General features: G+C 47.2%; 1 protein-coding gene across 2 annotated transcripts in view; it reads left to right on the top strand.

Annotated features, from left to right (window-relative positions):
• The window catches only part of MYO18B (myosin XVIIIB), a 305,824-nt gene that overhangs the window by 187,321 nt on the left and 97,583 nt on the right, over positions 1–20,920 (top strand). For both annotated transcript variants that reach the window (XM_064272527.1, XM_064272528.1), the window contains exons 32-35: positions 12,876–12,989; positions 14,438–14,554; positions 17,201–17,284; positions 18,564–18,701. In XM_064272527.1, the coding sequence (XP_064128597.1) occupies positions 12,876–12,989; positions 14,438–14,554; positions 17,201–17,284; positions 18,564–18,701 (453 nt within the window). The remainder of the gene's footprint in view (positions 1–12,875; positions 12,990–14,437; positions 14,555–17,200; positions 17,285–18,563; positions 18,702–20,920) is intronic.

Raw genomic sequence — 20,920 nt, 5'->3', positions numbered from 1 at the left:
TGTCTAGGAGATTGCTTGCACCCAGCAAGAGCTCAGGGAGTAAATGAGGACTGAGCAGGTGGGGAGTCCTTGGGTGGTACAAACAGTTAACAAGGTTGGCTGCTAACTTTTGAAAGGCAGAGATTCGAGTTCCTCCAGAGGCACCTTGGAAGAAAGGCCTGGCGATCTACTTCCAAAAAAATCAGCCACTGGAAATCCTATGGAGCACCGTTCTACTCTGACACACATGTGGTCGCCAAGAGTCTGAATCAACTCTATGGCAACTGTTTTTTTTTTGTTTGTTTTTGTTTTTTAATCCTCCTTTTCAAGTTCCTTCCTCCTCTTTCTTGCTCTCTGTTTGGAGCATCAGTGTGCTCCAAATCCATCATCATGAGAGAGGAGGTCAGGAAGGAAGTTTTGGAAGTCTCTTAAGTCACGGAGGACCTAAACAGGTCTTAAATTCTATAATACAAAAAGTTAGGAAGAATCCTTGAGCCCTCAAAGAAATAGAATTAAGACAAGTAAAATAAGACCTGCTTCACTCAGCAGGTGGAACGCAAGTGCCACAGTGCTTCAAAGAAGGAACCTGTTCAGGCCCTGGCTCCATCTACCACTTATTAGCTGTGTGACCTTGACAAGTGAACTAACCTCTCTGAGCATCAGTTTCTGCATCAATAAAATGAGGATGAAAATATTATTTGTTACATGTTACATGTTACAAATATAACATTTGTATACATTTGCAATATGTAACATACATACATTTGCAACATGTAACATGCATACATTCGCAACGTGTAACAAGTCTATAAAATAGAATTTTCATCCTCATTTTATTGATGCAGAAACTGAAGCTCAGTTAGTTCACTTGTCAAAGTCACACAGCTAATAAGCGGCAGATAACAGTTCTATAAAATAGGTATTTGCAAATGTATGTATATGTGTATATTTGCGACACACATATATATCACTGGGTTTTTTGTTTATATATACATTTACATATACACATCAATAGAGAGTGTTGTTGTTGGTTGCCATCGAGTCAGCACCGACTCACGACAACCCCATGTCCAACAGAGCAGAACAGTGCCTGGTCCTGGGCCATCTTCATGGTCATTGGAATGCTTGAGCCCATTGTTGTGGCCACTGTGTATTTTGAGTGCCTTTTTTTTTTTTCCAACAGAGGGGGTTCATTTTCCGGCACTACTGGACAGCATTCTGTTGTGATCCACGTGGCTTTCGTTGGCTAATTTTGAGAAGTAGATCACCAGGCTCTTCTTTCTAGTCTGTCTTAAGCCTGGAAACTCCACTGAATTCTGTCCACCATGAGTGACCCTACCAGTATTTGAAATACTGCTGGCATAACTTCCAGCGTCATAGCAACTCACGAGTACCACAGAGGGATGGCAATGGAGAGTAGTAATGATTATTTTAACGAGTATTATTTCTCTGAAGAAGATAGAAAAACATTCAGGAAGAGTTTTAATGAATCAGTAGATAATAGTCTCCTGTTAAAAAAAAATTTTTTTTTTTTTGTCAGAATGTGAGGAAAATCATGGACTATTTAGTATATACCCAGATATTTGAGATCAAGGACTCAGAGAGTATATTGTTGTTAGCTGCCGTCGAGTTGGCCCCTGACTCATGGGGACCCCATGAACAATAGAATGGGACACTTCCCAGTCCTGCACTATCCCCATAATTGGTTGCAGATCAGACTGTTGTGATTTAAAGAGTTTTCATTGGCTGATTTTTGGAAATAGATCACCAGGCCTTTCTTCCTAGTCTGCCTTAGTCTGGAATCTCCACTGAAACCTGTTCAGCATCACAGCAACGCACAAGCCTCCACTGACAGAAAGGTGGTGGCTGCACAGGAAGTGCATTGGCCGGGAATTGAACCTGAGTCTCCCTCATGGAGCGTGAGGATTCTACCACTGAGCCACCACTGCCTCACTCACCGTACAGTCTTAGGAAATCACCCCTTGGGGCCACTGTCATCAGACTTTTTAGCCAGGCAGACCATTGGTAGACCTAGCCTGACATTTAATATATTTGCATTTAATAATTTTGTTTGATGTCGGGACTGTCTATATTTTGAGCTCCTGGTGTTTCTCTTTAGGAAAAGCCTTCAAGCTGAATGTAGGTGGATTCTTTCAAGTGCCCTGACCTGGGATGTGTTGAGATTAGCTCTCCAAGGACACTGCTTCTTAAACAGAATACCTCCCTCTGCTATTTGTGATGCAGTGTTTTTAAATCCCCTGAGGTGTTCAACCAGACCCAGAAATCCAGGTTCTAAGCGCCCTGCTGAAATGCCAGGATTTTTCCTCTCCGCGCCTCATTCCATATGTCTAGCCAACTCATCTAGCAGCTTAATAAGTCCAAAGCAAACATTTTACCCAGGTATTTAAAGCAGGCAGATGGCTTTGCATAGGGAAGTAACGCTATTCATTGGTTTGTAGCTGATGTATCTGTGACGGGAATGTCAATTGGCCTCATGCTGAATGAACAGGAGCTGGGCGCTGGGGCGAGAGTGCATGGGGTGACTTTAGCAGTACAGGGAGACCTGTGTGCAGAGGGACTGTGCAGTGGCCCAGGAATTGTATGGCTTTGGAGTCAGACCAACTTGTGTCTGACCTTGGACAAGTCACTTCTGCTTTCTGGGCTGCAGTTTCCTCATTTGTAAAAACACAATTCCTTTCTGGCAGGGCAGCTGTGGGCTGGAGTGATAAGGAGCATCAAATGGTCCGTACAGTGCCTGATACAGTAGGTGTGGAAGAAATATTGTTTCCTTCTCTTCCCCTCAGTGAGCAAGCTAGAAGGGGAACGTGTGTGCGTTTATTATTGTGGTAGAATACACACAATATACAATTTGCCGTTTTCACCATTTTCAAGTGCCACAGTCCAACAGCATTAATCACACTTGCAGTGATGCGCTAACATCACCACCATTTGTTTCTAAAACTTTGTCATGACCCCAAACAGAAACACGCAGCCTTTAAACAGTAACCCCCTGTTCCCCGACCTCCCGCCCCCGGCAACCCCTAATCAACTGTCTGTACCTATGCATTTGTCTAGTCCAGATATTTCATTTAAATGCACCAGACAGTATTTGTCCCTTGTGTCTGGCTTATTTCATTTAACATAATGTTTTCAAGGTTCATCCGTGTCGTAGCATGTATTAGAACTTCGTTCCCTTTTATGGCCGAATCCTATTCCATTGTGTATATAGACTACATTTTGTTTATCCATTCATCGGCTGGTGAATACTTGGATTGTTTCCGCCTTTTGGCGATTGGGAGTAAAGCCGCAATGAACACTGGTGTACAAAAAAAGGGATGTTTATCCCCCTGTGGGGAAGAATGGAAACCCTGCCAGCGTAGTGGTTAAGAACTACAGCTGCTAACCAAAAGGTCAGCAGTTCAAATCCACCAGGTGCTCCTTGGAAACCCTATGGGGCAGTTTTACTCTGTCCTATAGGGTCGCTGTGAGTTGGAATCGACTTGATGGCAATGGGTTTTGGGGTTTTTTTGGGATGGGTAAGAATCCATACACAGAATAAAAACCAGTCGACTCTGACTCATGGCGACCCCATGTGTATCACTGTAGAACTGTGCCCCATAGGGTTTTCAATGGCTGATTTTTTTGGAAATAGACTGCCGGGCCCTTCTTCCAAGGCATCTCTGAGTGGACTTGAACCTTCACCCTTTCCATTTGCAGCTGAGCACATCAACCATCTACACTACCCAGGGAGTGTATGATAAATAATTGTTATTCTTACTTCATCCAGGCTTTTGGAATGGATAGCTTCGATCCAACTTTTTGGCAAAAATAGCATCAGCAAACCCTATCACCAATGGATTTGAGTGTTTACTCCATGGCTGGCACTGTGTGTACATTATCTGCTTGAACCTATTTACTCATCCTGTATTTGGCAGGTGATAGCAACTCAGCTCCAATTAGCTTGAGCAGAAAAAAAGAAGTTATTGGCCCAAATATTTGAACGGTGCTGGAGCTAGTACTGCCTTCAGGCTTGGTTGGATCTAGGCGTTCCAACCATGTCAACTGGAAGGTGTCTCTTGCCACTTCTTAGCCTAGTTTCCTCAATATCAGCCATGTTCTTCAGCAGATTCCTGCTTCTTGGTGGGAAGAGGGTCCCCCAACCACTCCTAGCTTACATTCTGCACCAGGAAGAGAAAGCTTCATTCCCATAAAACCCACTGCCATCGCCATTCCCATAGCCTCATAAAAATCTTGCCATTAACTTTATTTGATCTGGCGTCAACCATGTTATTACCCAAGAACCATCCATTATGGCCAATAGGAGGCGATGCTCTGATTGGCTAGATGGGGTCCTATGCCTTTCTCCGAGCTTAATGGGGGGAGGGGGTCAGCCACATCAGAACCACAGGGAAGATGAGAAGCCGCCAACAAAAGAAGGGGAGTGGATGGTGGACAGACACAGCAGCGAATGTTCCCTGCAAAGCGTCTGAGGTAGGCATCACTGTTACAGAGGGAGTGCAGATAGCTAAGAGTGGGAACTTGGTGGCCAGTCTTCCTGGGTTCATATCCCAGCTCAGCCACTTACTACTACCTGTGTGACTTTGGTAAATCCCTCAACCTCTCTGTTCCCCAGTTTCCTCAACTGTAACAACAGGAATGGTTATTGATTTACTCTTTAAGTGTTGCGATAAGCTAAATGAGTTCATTCATGGAAAGTGTTCAGGACAATGCCTGGCATATATATAGTAAGAGCTCATGCTCAAACCTTTGTCCATGGCATCTCCTGGGCTTGTGCAGTGCCCAATTGATACAACTGTACTCAACAGTCCTGTTCAATGAAGGCTCACCCTTATGTCCCCCATTTGGGGGATGGGAAAAACAAAGCTCAGAGAGGCTAAAGGACCTGCTCAAGGTCACACATCTTGAGGAGAAAGGATTGGAACCTCAATCTGTCTGACTTTGAGTCTGCTCTTAACCACCATACAATACTGTGTCATGTTGAACATCCCCCATCATGGTAAATGAGGAAGCCATATTGGAGAATGCAGCCCTCTCTGTCCTTTGGCTCTAGACGGTGCTCATCTCATCTTGCCCTTCTGTGCTCCAAACTTCAAGGGCTTTCAGCATTCACCCACAATCAATGAAGGGTCAAGACCTCACCAAATATCCTGGAACCCAGGCCAGAGCTCAGAGACCTTTAATTTATGCCCAAGATTGGGGAGCATGTTCCTACCTATAGCTGTGGCGCTGGGAGGACCAGGGATAGGTAGAATCCTGGCTTAATAGAGGGTTCCTAACTCATAGGACTGGGAGGAAATTAAGACCTCCTTCCATGCCTGCCTTTCAGAATTTGAGCAGATTGTGGCAAAGCGTGGCTAGTTTAATTAGTGAATGAACAAGGACCAAACATGGGAGGAGAGGGAGAGTTTTCTGGCTGTCAAATGTGTATCAGTGCTTTGTACCCCATACAATCAAACCAAACCAGTTGTCATAAAGTTGACTGTGACTCATGGCAACCCCATGTGTGTCAGTGTAGAACTGTGCTCCATAGGGTTTCCAATGGCTGATTTTTCAGAAGCAGATCTCCAGGCCTTTCTCCTGAAATGCCTTAGGGTGGACTCGAACCTCCAGTCTTTTGGTTAGCAGCCAAGCGCATTAACTGTTTACATCACTCGGGATACCTTGTACCCACACACCTGTGCTATTATTATATTGATTCTACAAGAAATAAAATATGGAAGAGAAAGAAAAAAAATGATAAAGGCAAATCAGTTGTCTTATTGAGGGTCTATCGTATGTCCAGCCCAGCACCATACTAAGCCCTGGCGAAAGATGAAAATAAAAGGGGCCTTTATCTGAGGCTTAGCCTCTCCACCCCATGTTGTGGAGGTCTGATATTAACCCAAGAGGTCCATCCTCAGGGAAGAGACTCCAACAGAATGTGATGGCAACTTAGATCCCACCTTACCACCACCAGTAGCCTTCGAGTAGATTCAACTCATGGCGACTCCATATGTATCCGAGTAGAACTGCACTCCATAGGATTTTCTGTAGCTGATTTTTGGGAAGTAAATTGCCAGGACTTTCTTCCGAGGCACCTCCAAGTGGGCTTGAACTGCCAACCATTCAGTTAGCAGCTGAGCCCTTAACCATTTGTGCCACTCAGGGACCAACGTGGAGCCCAGTCAGCTGCTACCTGGAATCCTTGTGGCTACCTGGCTGCCAGGGCTGGAGAATAGGCTCTAATAACCCCTCCTGAGCAGTCACTTGTCAACCCAGCTGCCTCCGGCCCCCTCTGCTCTCTGACTTCCCTGCCCAGAGCTCATCCCCGGAATGTCATTTTCAAAGCAGCAGTGGGCAGTGTCACGTCGCTGAGGGATCTAATCTCTGCCTGAACATGACTTGCCACCTGACTTCATAAAACCGTCAATCAAACACCCCCAATATGGAGATAATGTGCAGCGAGTTATTCTTATGCCAAGTCATCCGTAATGGAAAATCAGCCAAAGATGGCCCTGTATTTCTTCCCACTCCCTAAAGTATAATAAATTGAAACTTTTAAAAGCTTGACTTTAAGATGACTTGTCAGCAGCAGCCCAGTGCCTGCCCAGTGGAAGCCTGGGGCTGGGAAATTTTGGGTCTTGTCCATCCTGGTCCTATTAAAATCTGGACCTGCTTGATGTGTGTGCCTCAGGGGTCTGCAGCTTCCCTTCCACCCAAGTGTATCACTCATCCCGGTTGGCCAGAAAACCTAGTACCAGTACCAGTTGACATCAAGTTAATTCTGACCCATGGTGATCGCAGGTGTGTTGTTGCTGTTGTTAGGTGTCATCCAGTCGGTTCCGACTCATAGCGACACTGTGTACCACAGAACAAAACACTACCTGGTCCTGCGCCATCCTTACAATTGTTGTTATGCTTGAGCTCATTGTTGCACCCACTATGTCAATCCGCCTTGTTGAAGGTCCTCCTCTTTTCCACTGACCCTGTACGTGACCAAGTATGATGTCCTTCTCCAGAGACTGATCCCTCCTGACAACATGTCCAAAGTATGTAAGACGCAGTCTCACCATTCTTGCTTCTAAGGAGCATTCTGGTTGTACTTCTTCCAAGACAGGTTTGTTCTTTCTTTTGGCAGTCCATGGTATATTCAATATTCTTTGCCAGCACCACAATTCAAAGGCGTCAATTCTTCTTCGGTCTTCCTTATTCCTTGTCCAGCTTTCACATGCATATGATGTGATTGAAAATACCATGGCTTGGGTCAGGTGCACCTTAGTCTTCAAGGTGACATCTTTGCTTTTCAACACTTTAAAGAGGTCCTTTTCAGCAGATTTGCCCAGTGCAATGCGTCTTTTGATTTCTTGACTGCTGCTTCCATGGGTGTTAATTGTGGATCCAAGTAAAAAGAAATCCTTAACACCAGGTGTGTTAGGGTAGATTTTTTTTTCATAAGCCAATTGCCAGGCCTTTCTTCCAAGGTACCTCTGGTGGACTCCAGCCTTTCAGTCTCTCCCTAAATGGTCAGTGCCCAGGCTCTGTCCATCATGGCTGTGCCATCTTGGGCAGCTCATTTAATCTCTGCTACATAGGGCCGCTATGAGTCGGAATCGACTCGACGGCACTGGGTTTAGTTGGGTTTACATTTTCTTTGCCTCTAAAATGGAGTTTAAAATCCCCATTTCTCTGGGCTCTTCTTTGGATGAAATAGAATAACCACAACTGTGACCATGGTTTTGTGTTTACTCCGTGCCAGGCACCGTGCCAAGCACTTTGCATGTTTTTACTCACTTGTCCTGCATTGATCCTATGATGTTGATTCTGTGGCTATCCCCATTTTACAGATGAGGAAATTGAGGCACAGCAAGATTAAGTGAATTGCTATGAGAGGCAGATCCCCTGAGCCTGGCTCCAGTGCTCAACCTCTGAACCACTCATGTGATGGAATCTGGCAGTTAGTAAGAGCTAGTAAAATGTTGGTTTCCTTCCTCTTCCCTTTGGGATGAACCTGTCCATCTCCAGCAGGCTCCCGAAATGATGCATGCCAACACATTTATTCAGACTCTGAGTTCTGCCAGACCTTTCTCATTAATTTATTTACTGCTCATCTTATAGCCCCCAACATGGTCCAGGCTCTCAAGACACTACCTGAGCTTCTATAGCAGTACCAAAGCCTGGGGCTAACCATTTTCTCTGCACCTGAGCTCCCCCTTTATTTTAACCCATCCTACCCATATGGTCAGACTTACCAGTAGATGGATTTCCATGAGGGTAGTCAAGTCCAGTGGTTAAGAGCCTGGGCTTTGGAGCTGGACAAACCTGGCTATTCCACTGACCAGCTGTGTGACCTTAGGCAGGACACTGCCCTTCTGTGAGCTTCAGTTTCCTCATTCATCCAATGATCCTAGTGGTAGTACTTTCCTCCTGAAGGTGTCGTGAGGATTTTATGAAGCCAGGCAGATAAAGCACAGTGCATTGAAAATGGTCCCCAGGAAGCAGTAGCAGGTGTGGTTGCTAATGTCCAAACCATCGGGGCCAAGATAATCCTATCATTATCCCGGTATGAGCTGAGAACAATGCCAACAGCGGTCCCCATTAACTGTGCACTCTCAGAGGGCGTCTCCGCCTTGGGATCAGTTGTCCCACTCCCTGCCTGCTCTAGGGAGAGAGAGGAAAGGAAGAAGCATGTCTGGATCATGCGGCATATACATCTAGAAGGTGGGGATAAAAATTGGGCCTCCTTTCTGGAGTGGCTGTGAGGACCTGTGGGATCAGCCTGATGAAACCCTGAGCCCAAAGTAAGAGCTTAGCAGCTGGAAAGTGCTGTCATCATACCCTGCTCTGCCCGGGTACTTCTAATGGCTCTGGCTGGCCTCCTGGCTGCAGGCCGAGCTCCTTGGCCTGGCAGTGGACCCTGTGGGACACCTCCACCCACACCATTGGTTATCTGACTTCATCTCCAACGATGACCCATCTGCTCCTGCCTGCCCAGACCTCTTGTTCTTTGCACCCCTACTGCGCAGATGCTTCCTTTCATCCCAGCTCTTTCCATCTTCCTCTGCTTCCACCGCTTCCACCATCTCATTCCTGGAGGGCCACAGCAGCATCCTCACTGCCCTTTCCATTTCCTGTCTCATCCCACTAAAGCCCATTCTCCTCACAGCAGACAGAGGGAGACCACACCACCATCTCCTTAGAAACTGTCAGTGGCTTCCGGACAGACTGAAAAGAAAATTGAAGCATTGCCTCCTGGTTCCCAAGCCTCACTTTTGGGACCCTATCTACCTCTTCAGCATCATCTCCCTCCTCTTCCTCTCTGTATGGGTGTCCAGCCACTTGGCCATTTTTCTGGTCTTCATGTCAAGTTCAGTCCCGCCTCAGGGCCTTTGCACTTGCTCTTCCCTCTTCCCGGGCGCTCTTCCTCCCAAATCTGTAATGCTGGTTCCAAACCCATCCTTGAGGTCTGAGTTTGGATGTCTTCTCCTTAGTGAGACTTCTGGCTGCTCCATGAATGGGGGGCCTGCTTTGCCTGTCTGCCTGCAGGAAGCCCCCTTCCCACCTCCACACCTTGGCAGAGGTCCTGGATTGCAGGAAGATAAGACCATGCCTGACATTCCACTTTCTCCACTGATTACGCTCTAGCAATGTCAGTTATGTCCTCTCGCTCGTAATCATTTTTCTCAGTGCGTCTCCATCCCTCTCAGTCGCCAAGAGAAATGGGCCTCCAAGTCCTCCTTCACCAAGCCTAACTGAAGAGATACATTCTTACCAGGGGCTTCTGAGGACTGTGGCTACTGGCAGTGGATTGGGGTTGGAACCAGAGCTTCCATTGTGAGAAAGCTTGCAGGAGTATGTAGGGCCACAGACTCAGGCAAGCCCTGCTCCTAGCCTCAGCTTTCTCATCTGTACAATGGGGATATTAACAGTGCACTCTTCATAGGTTTGGTGTGAGGATTAAGAGAGAAAATGCAAGTAAAGCCTTTAAGGTGGCACTTAACAGGGAATGTTCAGGTCAATGGCAGCCTCCATTCTTCCTCCCTCCCATTATCGTGATTATTATTCTGACATCTGGATTGGACTCCTGAGCACTTGGGGGAAGACAGCCTCTGCCCAGCTGGGCTCTGATCACTGGGGACCAGTTGCCCTCAGGGTGGCATCCACTTTGGCCCACTTGTTCTTCCTTAATGGATCAATGGGGCCACCACACTTACTCAGTGGACTCAGGGGGTTAGAGATTGCATGTATGCACAGCACGCAGGTTTCACTGGGACTTTGTTGTTGGGTGCCGTGGGGAAGATTCCGACTTGTAGAGACTCCATGTGTTACAGAGTAGAACTGCCCCCATAGGGTTTTCTTGGCTGTAATCTTTAGGGAAGCAGGTTGCCAGGCCTTCCTTCTGCAGTGCTGCTGGATGGGCTCTAACCACTAACCTTTCAGTTTGTGGTTAGCAGCTATCTTAGTCGTCTAGTGCCACTGTAACAGAAATACCACAAGTGGATGGCTTTAGTAAAGAGAAATTTCTTCTCTCACAGTCTAGGAGGCTAGAAGTCTGAATTCAGGGTGCCAGTTCCAAGGGAAGGCTTTCTCTGTCTGTTGGCTCTGAGGGAAGGTCCTTGTCATCAGTCTTCCCCAGTCAAGGAGCTTCTGAGCACAGGGACCCCAAGTCCAAAGGATGTGCTATTTACCTGGCTCTTGTTTCTTGGTGGTGAGATCCCCATGTCTGTTTCTTGGTGATATGAGATCCCCATGTCTGTTTCTTGGTGGTAAGATCCCCATGTCTGTTTCTTGGTGGTGAGATCCCCATGTCTGTTTCTTGGTGGTGAGATCCCCATGTCTGTTTCTTGGTAGTATGAGATCCCCATGTCTGTTTCTTGGTGGTATGAGATCCCCATATCTGTTTCTTGGTGGTGAGATCCCCATGTCTGTTCCTTGGTGGTGAGATCCCCATGTCTGTTTCTTGGTGGTAAGATCCCCATGTCTGTTTCTTGGTGGTGAGATTCCCATGTCTGTTTCTTGGTGGTGAGATCCCCATATCCGTTTCTTGGTGGTATGAGACCCCCATGTCTCTCTACTCGCGTTTCCCTTTTGTATCTCGAAAGAGATTGATTTAAGACAGGACCTAATCTTGTAGATTCAGTCCTGTCTCATTAGCATGACTGCTACTGCTAATCCCACCTCATTAACATCATAGAGGGAGGATTTACAAGACATAAGAAAATCATACCAGATGACAAAATGGATGACAATCACATAATACTGGGAATCATGGCCTAGCCAAGTTGACCTACATTTTGGGGGGACGGCAACTCAATCTGTAACAGCAGCGGAGCACTTAAGCTGTTTCCTCCATCAGGGCTCCTTACTGGGACTCTAAAAAAAAAAAAAAAAAAAGCTTGCCTTTTTTCTTTTAGCAGCCCAGCCCTAATATCATTAACCCTTTTATGGGAAAGGGTGGCCTGGCGTTTTAGACAGGGCAGCTTTAGTAGTATCTCTGCTCCTTACAGCTGTGTGACTTTGGACAAGACACCACCCCTCTCTGAGCCAGGAGTGTTTTCCTTAGGTGATTTTTAAGGGTGTTTTCTGCTCAGAAATACTGGGATTCAGAAATCAAGGGGAAGATGCGAGTCTCAGAATAGAGCAGGGTTTCTGCACAGAAGGAGTTGTCTCCAATGGGGAATGCCTTGTCTTCTAGGACCAGGTAGGTAATTGCACCTATCTGGCTGGTTCCACTTTGTTAGGATAGAAGGACTACTGTGTGCAGGTGGGTGGAATGGTGAGAAAGGGAAGCTTTGTTCAAGTTGGTGACTTTTAGCTTTTGAGAATCTAGTGAAAGCTGTGACCCCAGGAATGCTCATATGCAAAACATCTTGCATATCATTTAAAAGGGGCTCACAGACTCTCTGAAACCTAGTTAGGACTTCTACTTGGCAAGCTGACCTTCAAGGCGCCTCTTCCAGGAAGCGTCTCCCAACCTCCATTTGCCCTGATGCCACTCAAACCCTGTACTCCTCAGAGAAGTTCTCATCACCTGTCCCTGCCTGTCTCCCCCACAGGAGGGCAGGACCTGGGCTGACTGTTTCTGCAGGCCCCATGCCTGGCACAGAGTGGGCGTCAGCAAATACTTGCCAAGCAGAGCTGGGAAATAGCTCCTGGCACTGGAGCAGAGGTAGCCTAGCCTTGTTTCAGGGGGCAGTGCCTGTTACATTTTGAGTGGGCTCAAAATCCGGCTGCCTCAAATGCAAAAACGTTTTCTTTCCCAGTGTGGGTTGATGAATAATTGGGAATATGTGAGAGTTTCTGGGGCTGGGCTGGGGCTGGAGCTGAGCTAGGGTGGGACTGGGCTGGGCTGGGGCTAGGGCTGGGGCTGGGGCTGGGGCTGGGGCTGGGGCTGGGGCTGAGGCTGGGGCTGGGGCTGGGACTGGGACTGGGTCTGGGCTGGGCTGGGCTAGGGCTGGGGCTAAGCTAGGGTGGGACTGAGCTGGGGCTGGGACTGGGCTGGGCTGGGCTGGGCTGGGGCTGGGCTGGGGCTGGAGCTGGAGCTGAGCTAGGGTGGGACTGGGCTGGGCTGGGGCTAGGGCTGGGGCTGGGGCTGAGGCTGGGGCTGGGGCTGGGGCTGGGACTGGGACTGGGTCTGGGCTGGGCTGGGCTAGGGCTGGGGCTAAGCTAGGGTGGGACTGAACTGGGGCTGGGGCTGTGCTGGGGCTGGAGGTGAGCTAGGGTGGGACTGGGCTGGGCTGGGGCTAGGGCTGGGGCTGGGTCTGGGGCTGGGGCTAGGGCTGGGGCTGGGACTGGGACTGGGTCTGGGCTGGGCTGGGCTGGGGCTGGGTTGGAGGGGAAGAACATTCAAGGTGGTAGCTTCAAGGGGCCTTTTCTTTTCAATCTCCTGCCTGGTCCAGCTGGAACAGAGTGAAGCCAAGTGTGAGGATGCCTTGAAGACCCAGAAGGCGCTGACTGCAGACCTGGAGAGCATGCACAGCGAGCTGGAGAACATGACCCGGAACAAGAGCCTGGTACCTGTCCCTCCCTGCAGGCATAGGCACCCAGGCCAGGCAGGCCTGTGGTAGCTAGTGTGGGCCTAATGTGTGTGCAGCTCTATAAGATGGACAAGGGGTGCTCAATATCATGGAAGTACGGGCATACATTGTAGGCCTTCTGGGTGCTCAGCACTAAATAATGGGAGTGAGGGCAACTACTGAGGACCTACTGTGTCCTCAACACTATGGGGTGCAGGCATTCTGCTGTGAACTGAGCACCATAATAGAGAAAGGGCATATATGAGGGCCAACTGTGTGCTCACTACTGCAAGGAGAGTTAAGGACACCTGTTCTGCACCTACTGTGTGCTGAGTACTGTGGGCGTGCAGGCTACTGTTTTCTCAGCACACTAATGGGGAACACAACTCTTTACTGTACACCACAGCATGCCGACTACTGAAAGTGTTTCTCAGGCATCTGTTGTAGTACTACTGTATGCTTACCCTCCCCGCCAAGAGGGGATTTGGTCATTGTTGTTGGTCTACTGTATGACCATTCCTATAAGTAGAGACAAGGGCGTCTTTCATGGGCTCACATACGCTCGCTAAGGTAAGGTGACCCACTGCTTACGATGGATCTATTGTGTGCTTACCATTGAATGGGACATGGTAATTTATGAGAGACTTCCTCTGAAAAGGGTAGGGAGAAACTAACACATATTATGGATCTATTATACTGGTGAAAATTGTGCGTGAGTTTCTAAGTCCCCTGTCTGGGTATACAGGGTTAACTTAAATTTGGACTCCACATGTTCAAAATCCTAAAGTTTAGGTGTTGCTAGAAATTTGTAGGCAAAATTTGTCTGAAGATTCCAACTGGCCCTTTTGTCCCAGCTTTTGTTTACACTGAATGAAGAGGAACATGGCCCCACAAACATACATATGCATATACACACATGCAGGGAGACACACACTCACATACAAAACCACCAAACACACATAGAAAATTCATCCACCTACTCAATACATATTTATTGAGCACCTGCTATGTGCCAGGGATGGTACTTGGTGCTGGTAATATACCTGTGAACAAAAATCTAGGCGATTACTGGGGTTTGAGCTCACATGTATGTGCCGTGCACATTTACAAATATACATACACAGATTCCCAGGTGGGCTCACACAGACATACATCCATTCACGCACATACACGCTGCACTCACATAGTCACACGCATGCCCAGTACACACACATACACACACACACACAGAGCTGTCATACATGAACATGTAGATCTCCACTTATCACGCTCATTCTCGCTCACATACATGCAGCAAGCAATGGCACACCCACGGCCACCCTTACAGGCAGATGGTTACTCACCTGACACACCCACAGGCAAGCCCCCCTCTGCTCTTCATCAAGCCCCTGCGTCCCCCCTCACCCTTCTACCCCACCCACTCCCATTGTCCTGCCTCCCACCAGGTGGATGAGCAGCTGCACCGGCTGCAGTTTGAGAAGGCAGACCTCCTGAAGCGCATTGACGAGGACCAGGATGACCTGAATGACCTCATGCAGAAGCACAAGGACCTCATTGCCCAGGTAACAGCCTGATGAGGAAGAAGCCATGAGGGACTTGGGCTAGAAGGGTAGGGGATATTGAGAAGGTGATATGGTTGAAGTGCTTCCTGGTCTTACAGCCCAGGAGAGATAAATGCTACAGAGATCAATATGAAGTGTAAAAGTTTATGTGGCGCTAAGGGAAGAGAATATCATACTTCAGATGATGTGTGATCTCTGGAGGACATCTCCACCAAGAAAGATTGTAATTTATTCATCTATCTACTCATTCACCCATCCAGATACCCATCCATCCATCATCCATCTACTCATCCACTCAACCATCAATCTATCCTTCCATCCACTATGCATCCTTCTATCTGTCCATCCTTCTACCTATTTGTATATCCATCCATCCATCTACCCCTCACCCCCCTACCCATCCATCCAACTGCCACCCACCCACTCATCCATCCATCCACCCACCCAGCCATCTGTCCGTCTGTCCGTCCATCCTTTCATCTACTTACATCCATCCATGCATCTATCCATCCATCCATCCTTCTACCTATCCATCTACCTCTCCACCAACCTGCTTGTGTATTTAATATTTACTGAGCACCCACTGTGTTATACACTGTGAGAAATGCTGAAGACACAGTGTGAGCAAAAGTACATTCTATTCCTGCCCTCATATAGCTCATGGGTCAGTGGACTGGGCAGACCTTATCACTTCGTCACATAGATCTCAGTAGAGGCATGCAAACTGAGCTGAGTCTGGAAAGAAATTGAACATGGTTCTGTGAATCCTGATGTAGGTTGGGGGTCAGGTAAGGCTTCCCTGAGGAGGTGGCACTTGGATGGAAATCAGAACAAGAAGCAGGAGTTAATTAGACTGGAGTAGGGTAATGGAGGCAGAGGGAGGGTAGTATCCCAGGCAGAGGGAACAGCACACGTAAAGGGCCTGTGGTAGTGGGTTTGAGAGGCTGAAATGAGGTCAGTGAAGGGAGTATGGCATGAGGTGAGCTCAATGAGGTTGGCAGAGGAGGGCCAGGTCAGGGCCTTGGAGGCTGTAATGAGTTTGGATTTTATTTCATGGGTGATGAGAACCATTGGTGAGCTTGCTAAGAGGTAAGAATGAGAGTAAAAGACTAACCAGAATGCTGCCCCTAGAGGGCAGGGTTCTGTTCTGCCTTGTTCACCACCATATCCCAGAGCCTAGAAGCGTGCCTGGCACTGAGTAGATGCTCAGTAAATGGCTGTTGAAAGCTGCAGTGGTCGAGGTGAGACAATGATGGCTTGCACCAGGGAGGTGGAGTGGAGATGGGGAGAAGTGGATGGGCTCAGGAGAAGGTTAGGGGGTTCAGTGCCAAAGCAGAGGCTTGGGAGGGGGTGTCAAGGGATGTGATGACGGTCACCAGCAGATTTCTGGTCTTCGTAACTGGGGACAACAGCTCCCTCTAGGAGTAATGAGTGTCTTCCCCACCTTGTGTCCCAGGAGATCCAGGGTAAAATGCCTATCAGGCTTCAAATGGGTCCTACAGAGAGTTGACTTTTGCTACACAAGGAACAATAATAAAAATAATCAATTATATCATCAACGTTATAACAACAACCACAAAAATAGCCTGTGTCATCTGCATTTGTGAATCACACTTATTTTGATCCAAAATAGGAGCTTCTTTATTTGCTTAATTAAAAATAAATATATGAAAAAAATAAAAACAAACAAAAAATTTGTAAACTTTCACTTAAAACACACAATAAAAAAATCAGTATATGTGTGTGCCCACTGTAAGTAACTGAAATAATAAATACATGTGAAAAACAGAAAGTTGGCTCCTGTACCCTCTAGAATCTTTCTCTTCAGACATAACTCAATCGTTTAATTTTTTTTTTTAATGCCTTTTCTCTCCACTGCCTCATTTAATTTCTGAAGAAATCCTGTGTAGAAGGGATAAGCAGAGACAATCAGCCCATTTGACAGATGGGGATACTGAGGTGAAGAGAGATTTTTGTGGCTTAGCGAGGCTAGTAGCTAGTTCTAGAATCACGGTTACATGACATTCAGAATAGTTCTCTCTCCACGGAATTTGGTCTTAGCGGCCTGCCCATTTCTGTCTGGGTTCTCCAGGGCATATAATAAAGAAGTGGACAATTGAGAAAAGCCATAGGTGTAATGGGAAATGACTCAGTGAAAATTGGGATAAAGGTTGTTGGTGGGGAGAGGTAATTTTTTGAGACCAGCTGGTTAAGAGCTATGGCTACTAACCAAAAGGTCGGCAGTTTGAATCCGCCAGGTGCTCCTTGGAAACCCTGTGGGCCAGTTCTACTCTGTGCTACGGGGTCGCTGTGAGTTGGAATCGACTCAACGGCAATGGGTTTGGTTTTTTTGGTTTATTGTCCTGTAGGAAGAAAGTTCTGGCAATCTACTTCCAAAAAAATCAGCCAGTGAAAACCCTGTGGATCACAACAGTCCAATCTGCTTACAGAGCTCACCAGTGGTTCCCATCACCAACACTGTGCATGGTGTCGCCATGAGTTGCAGGCTGACTTGATAGCAGCTAACAACATTGTGATGCAAGCTCTGTGAGATGTAGGCATTTGTGGGTCAGGGGAGACCAGAATTCTAGGAATGGTTTGCCAGCAAATCCATGGTCTCAGGGTGACATGCTTTTGTCTTATCAGTCTGCTGCTGACATTGGGCAGATCCAAGAAATGCAGCTACAGCTGGAGGAAGCCAATAAGGAGAAGCACAAGCTTCAAGAACAAGTATGTGCTCAGAGCTGCTGCTGCTGTTGCCACCATAGTGTGTGTGTGTGTGTGTGTGTGTGTGTGTGTGGAGCAGGCGGGTGTGGGGGGATTCCTTCTTGGCCCTCACATTCTGGCTCCTGGAAACTGTCATTCATTCATCAAACACTTGCTCAGCTCTTGTTGTGTGCCCAATGAGTCGAGAACAATCCCAGCACACACATACACTCACACCCACATCTACTCTTGCTCATGCCTGTTCAGCATCCAAAGGCACCCTGTGCCACAAGACCCATCAGCCATTCAGTGCAGGATTTTCTCCTTCTGAGAAAACAGCTTCGAGAAAAAAGAGGATGGTCTGTGCAAGACAGGATCTTCACCCTTTGTGAAATCTTTCTTTGAAGTCATGGTACCTCCAAAACTTCCCTGGCTGTCCCATCATTGCCTAGTAGGTTGCTATTATCTGTGAAATCCTCAAAGCTCTTTGAGAACTACTACATGTGTCTGCTTACTGATCGAGTGACTGGGTCTCACGGAAATGTCCTGAGTAACAGCAAGTACAACAAAAATAATATCAGCAGTGGCCATTTGCTGGGTACTTATTATGTGCCAAGGAACCCTGGTGGTCCAGTGGTTAAGGACTTGGCTGCTAACCGAAAGGTCAGTGTTTGGAATCCACCCAGCAGCTCCACAAGAGAAAGGCCCGGCAACCTGCTCCCATTAAGATCACAGCCTAGAAAATCCTATGGGGCAGTTCTACACTGTTACACAGTGTTGCTATGGGTCCAAACTGACTCAACAGCGCCTAACAACAACGATATTATGTGCCAGTCACTAATCTCATTCAATCCTCAAAGTAAAAATGAAGAAACTGAGGTTCAGGGAGGGGAACTGACTTGCCCAGCTTCACCAAGCTGGAAAGTGCTGGAGCCAGGTTTTGAACCCACCCTTGGCTCTGTCCCTTGATGCTGAGTTTGCTTCATGCACTGGCATTGCTCCTTTAGCACATACGGAAAGGAGGTAAGAGAAGCACCAAGTAAAAGTCCTGTTTTGGATGCTGAAGACACAGGAAGCATCACTTCCCAGTAACTGAGACCCAGGGGCAGGAGCTGGTGTGAGGGTCCATCTAGTGTCCTCAGACTGGAACCCATCAGTGCTTGCTTGTGCAGACATTCAACATGCAGTACCTGAGCAATGAAAGAGGCATTGTGCGTGGGGCTAAGGCTGGTTCCTACATGTGTCTGTGTCCTGGGATTCAAGGCCAACAGGTGGCCAACAGGCCTCTCGGGTTTGCCCCCAGCTTCAGGTGGCTCAGACGCACATCGAGTACCTAGAGCAGTCCACAGTGGATAGAGCCATCGTCAGCAGGCAGGAGGCGATCATCTGTGACCTGGAGAACAAGACAGAGTTCCAGAAAGTCCAGATTAAGAGATTTGAGGTACGTATTGACATGTAAAAAGGAGCCCTGGTGGTGGCTGCTAACCTAAAGGTTGGCCATTGGAACTCACCCAGTGGGAGAAGGACTTGGTGATCCACTTCTGTAAGGATTAGAGCCTAGAAAACCCTATGGGGCGGTTCTACTGTGTCACGTGGGGTGGCTCTACATTGTGATCGAGACTGGACAACACCTAGCAACAACAACAACACTGACATGTAAACACTGCTGGGGTTTAGGGCAGTGAGGACTTTTGTGTAAGCTCTGTCCTTCCTCCCACCACCGATCCATCTACTCATATGGCTTTATCTGGATATACATTACTCATCCATGTTCCATCTGTCTTAGTCATCTAGAGCTGCTATAACAGAAATACCACAAGTGGATGGCTTTAACAAAGAGAAATGTATTCTCTCACAGTCTAGCAGGCTGTAAGTCCAAATTCGGGGGCATCAGCTCCAGGGGAGGGCTTTCTTCTCTCTGTCAACTCTGGAGGAAGGCCTTTGTCATCAGCCTTCCCCTGATCTGGGAACATCTCAGCACAGGAACCTCAGGTCCAAAGGATGTGCTCTGCTCCTGTCATTGCTTTCTTGGTGGTATGAGGTCCCCATGTCTCTCGTGCTCACTTCTCTTTTTTCTATATCAGAAGATATTGGCTTAAGACATTATCTAATGTTGTAGACCTCATCAATATAACTGTCACTAATCCATCTTATTATATCACAGTGATAAGATTTACAACACATAGGGAAATCACATCTGATGATAAAATGGTAGACAATCATACAAGGGAATCACGACCCAGCCAAGTTGCAGATATCTTGGGGAGACACAGTTGGATCCATAACACCATCCAAGTTTCCACTCTCCTCTTCTGCCTTCCTCCATCTCTCCTTTCCTCTGTCCTTCTACCACACCAACACGCAAACCACCTATTCATCCACCTATTCATTTCCACCCACCCTCACTGGTCCATTCATCCATCCACCCCTCTTTTCCATGTATTCTTCCATTTCCCTTCATTCTTTCTTCTCTTGCTCTATTCCTTTTTTCCTCAGCCCTCAACCCCTCTGTCTGCCTGTCAGTTGATACACTGATCCATTCCGTCCATCTTCTTCCACCCACTCATCCACCTATGTCTTAGTTATCTTGTCCTGCTATAACAGAAATACCACCAGTGGATGGCTTTAACAAAGAGAAGTTTATTTCCTCACAGTAAAGTAGGTTTTAAGTCCAAATTCAGGGTGTCAGCTCCAGGGGAAGGCTTTCTTTCTCTGTTGGCCTTCTCATCTTCCCCCAGACTAGGAGTTTCTCTGTGCACGGACGCTCCTGGCACTGCTTTCTTGGTGGTATAAGGGCCCTCCTCTCTGCTCATTTCCCTTTCCTTTTTATCTCTTGAGAGATAACGGGTGGTGCAGGCCACACCCCAGGGAAATGCCCTTTACATTGGATCAGGGATGTGACCTGGGTGTCTTATAATCCCACCCTAATTGTCTTTAACATAAAACTACAATCACGAAATGGAAGAGAGCCACACAACACTGGGAATCATGGCCCAGCCAAATTAATACACACATTTTAGGGGGAACATAATTCAATCCATGACAACCTATAAACTCTAAACTCATTTTGAACACAAATTTATTTAGCACTTAGTTTTTTATGTGCTAGGCCCTGTTCTATTTATTTATTTATTAAATAATATTTTATTGTGTTTTTGGTGAAAGTTTACACAGTAGATTAGGCTCCCATTTGACAATTTCTATATAAATCGTTGGACGACATTAGTTACATTTTTCACAATGTGTCAGCATTCTCTTTAATTGTGATCTGGTTGTTCTCTTTCCAGTGCTCAAGTTTTCCTGCCCCCCTACCTCTTCATCTTTGCTTTAGTGAAAATGTTGACCTGTTGGTCTCATATAGGCCCTGTTTTAGATGCCTGGCAGACAGATATATAAAAAAAAACCCTGCTTTCCAGAAGCATAGAGCTTTGTAGACATGGCTAAGGCATATAAATAAATGCTGGTAACATGAAGAGAAGCCTGTAGGGTTTGGAGAACAGAGATCTTTCAGCTGGGGAATCAAGGAGGCTTCCAGGAGGAGGAGGCATGGCCCTTAAAGGACAGCTGAGACTTGGCCAATGATGACATTCACATTGCCCTTGGGCTGGGAGCACAAGAAGGCCTCTTCAGCTCTGTAGGCCAGTGACATGGGGCATTTGC

Source organism: Loxodonta africana, chromosome 19 (genome assembly GCF_030014295.1).
Source record: "Loxodonta africana isolate mLoxAfr1 chromosome 19, mLoxAfr1.hap2, whole genome shotgun sequence".
NCBI lineage: Eukaryota > Metazoa > Chordata > Mammalia > Proboscidea > Elephantidae > Loxodonta > Loxodonta africana.
This window is presented reverse-complemented; position numbering and strand designations above follow the sequence as displayed.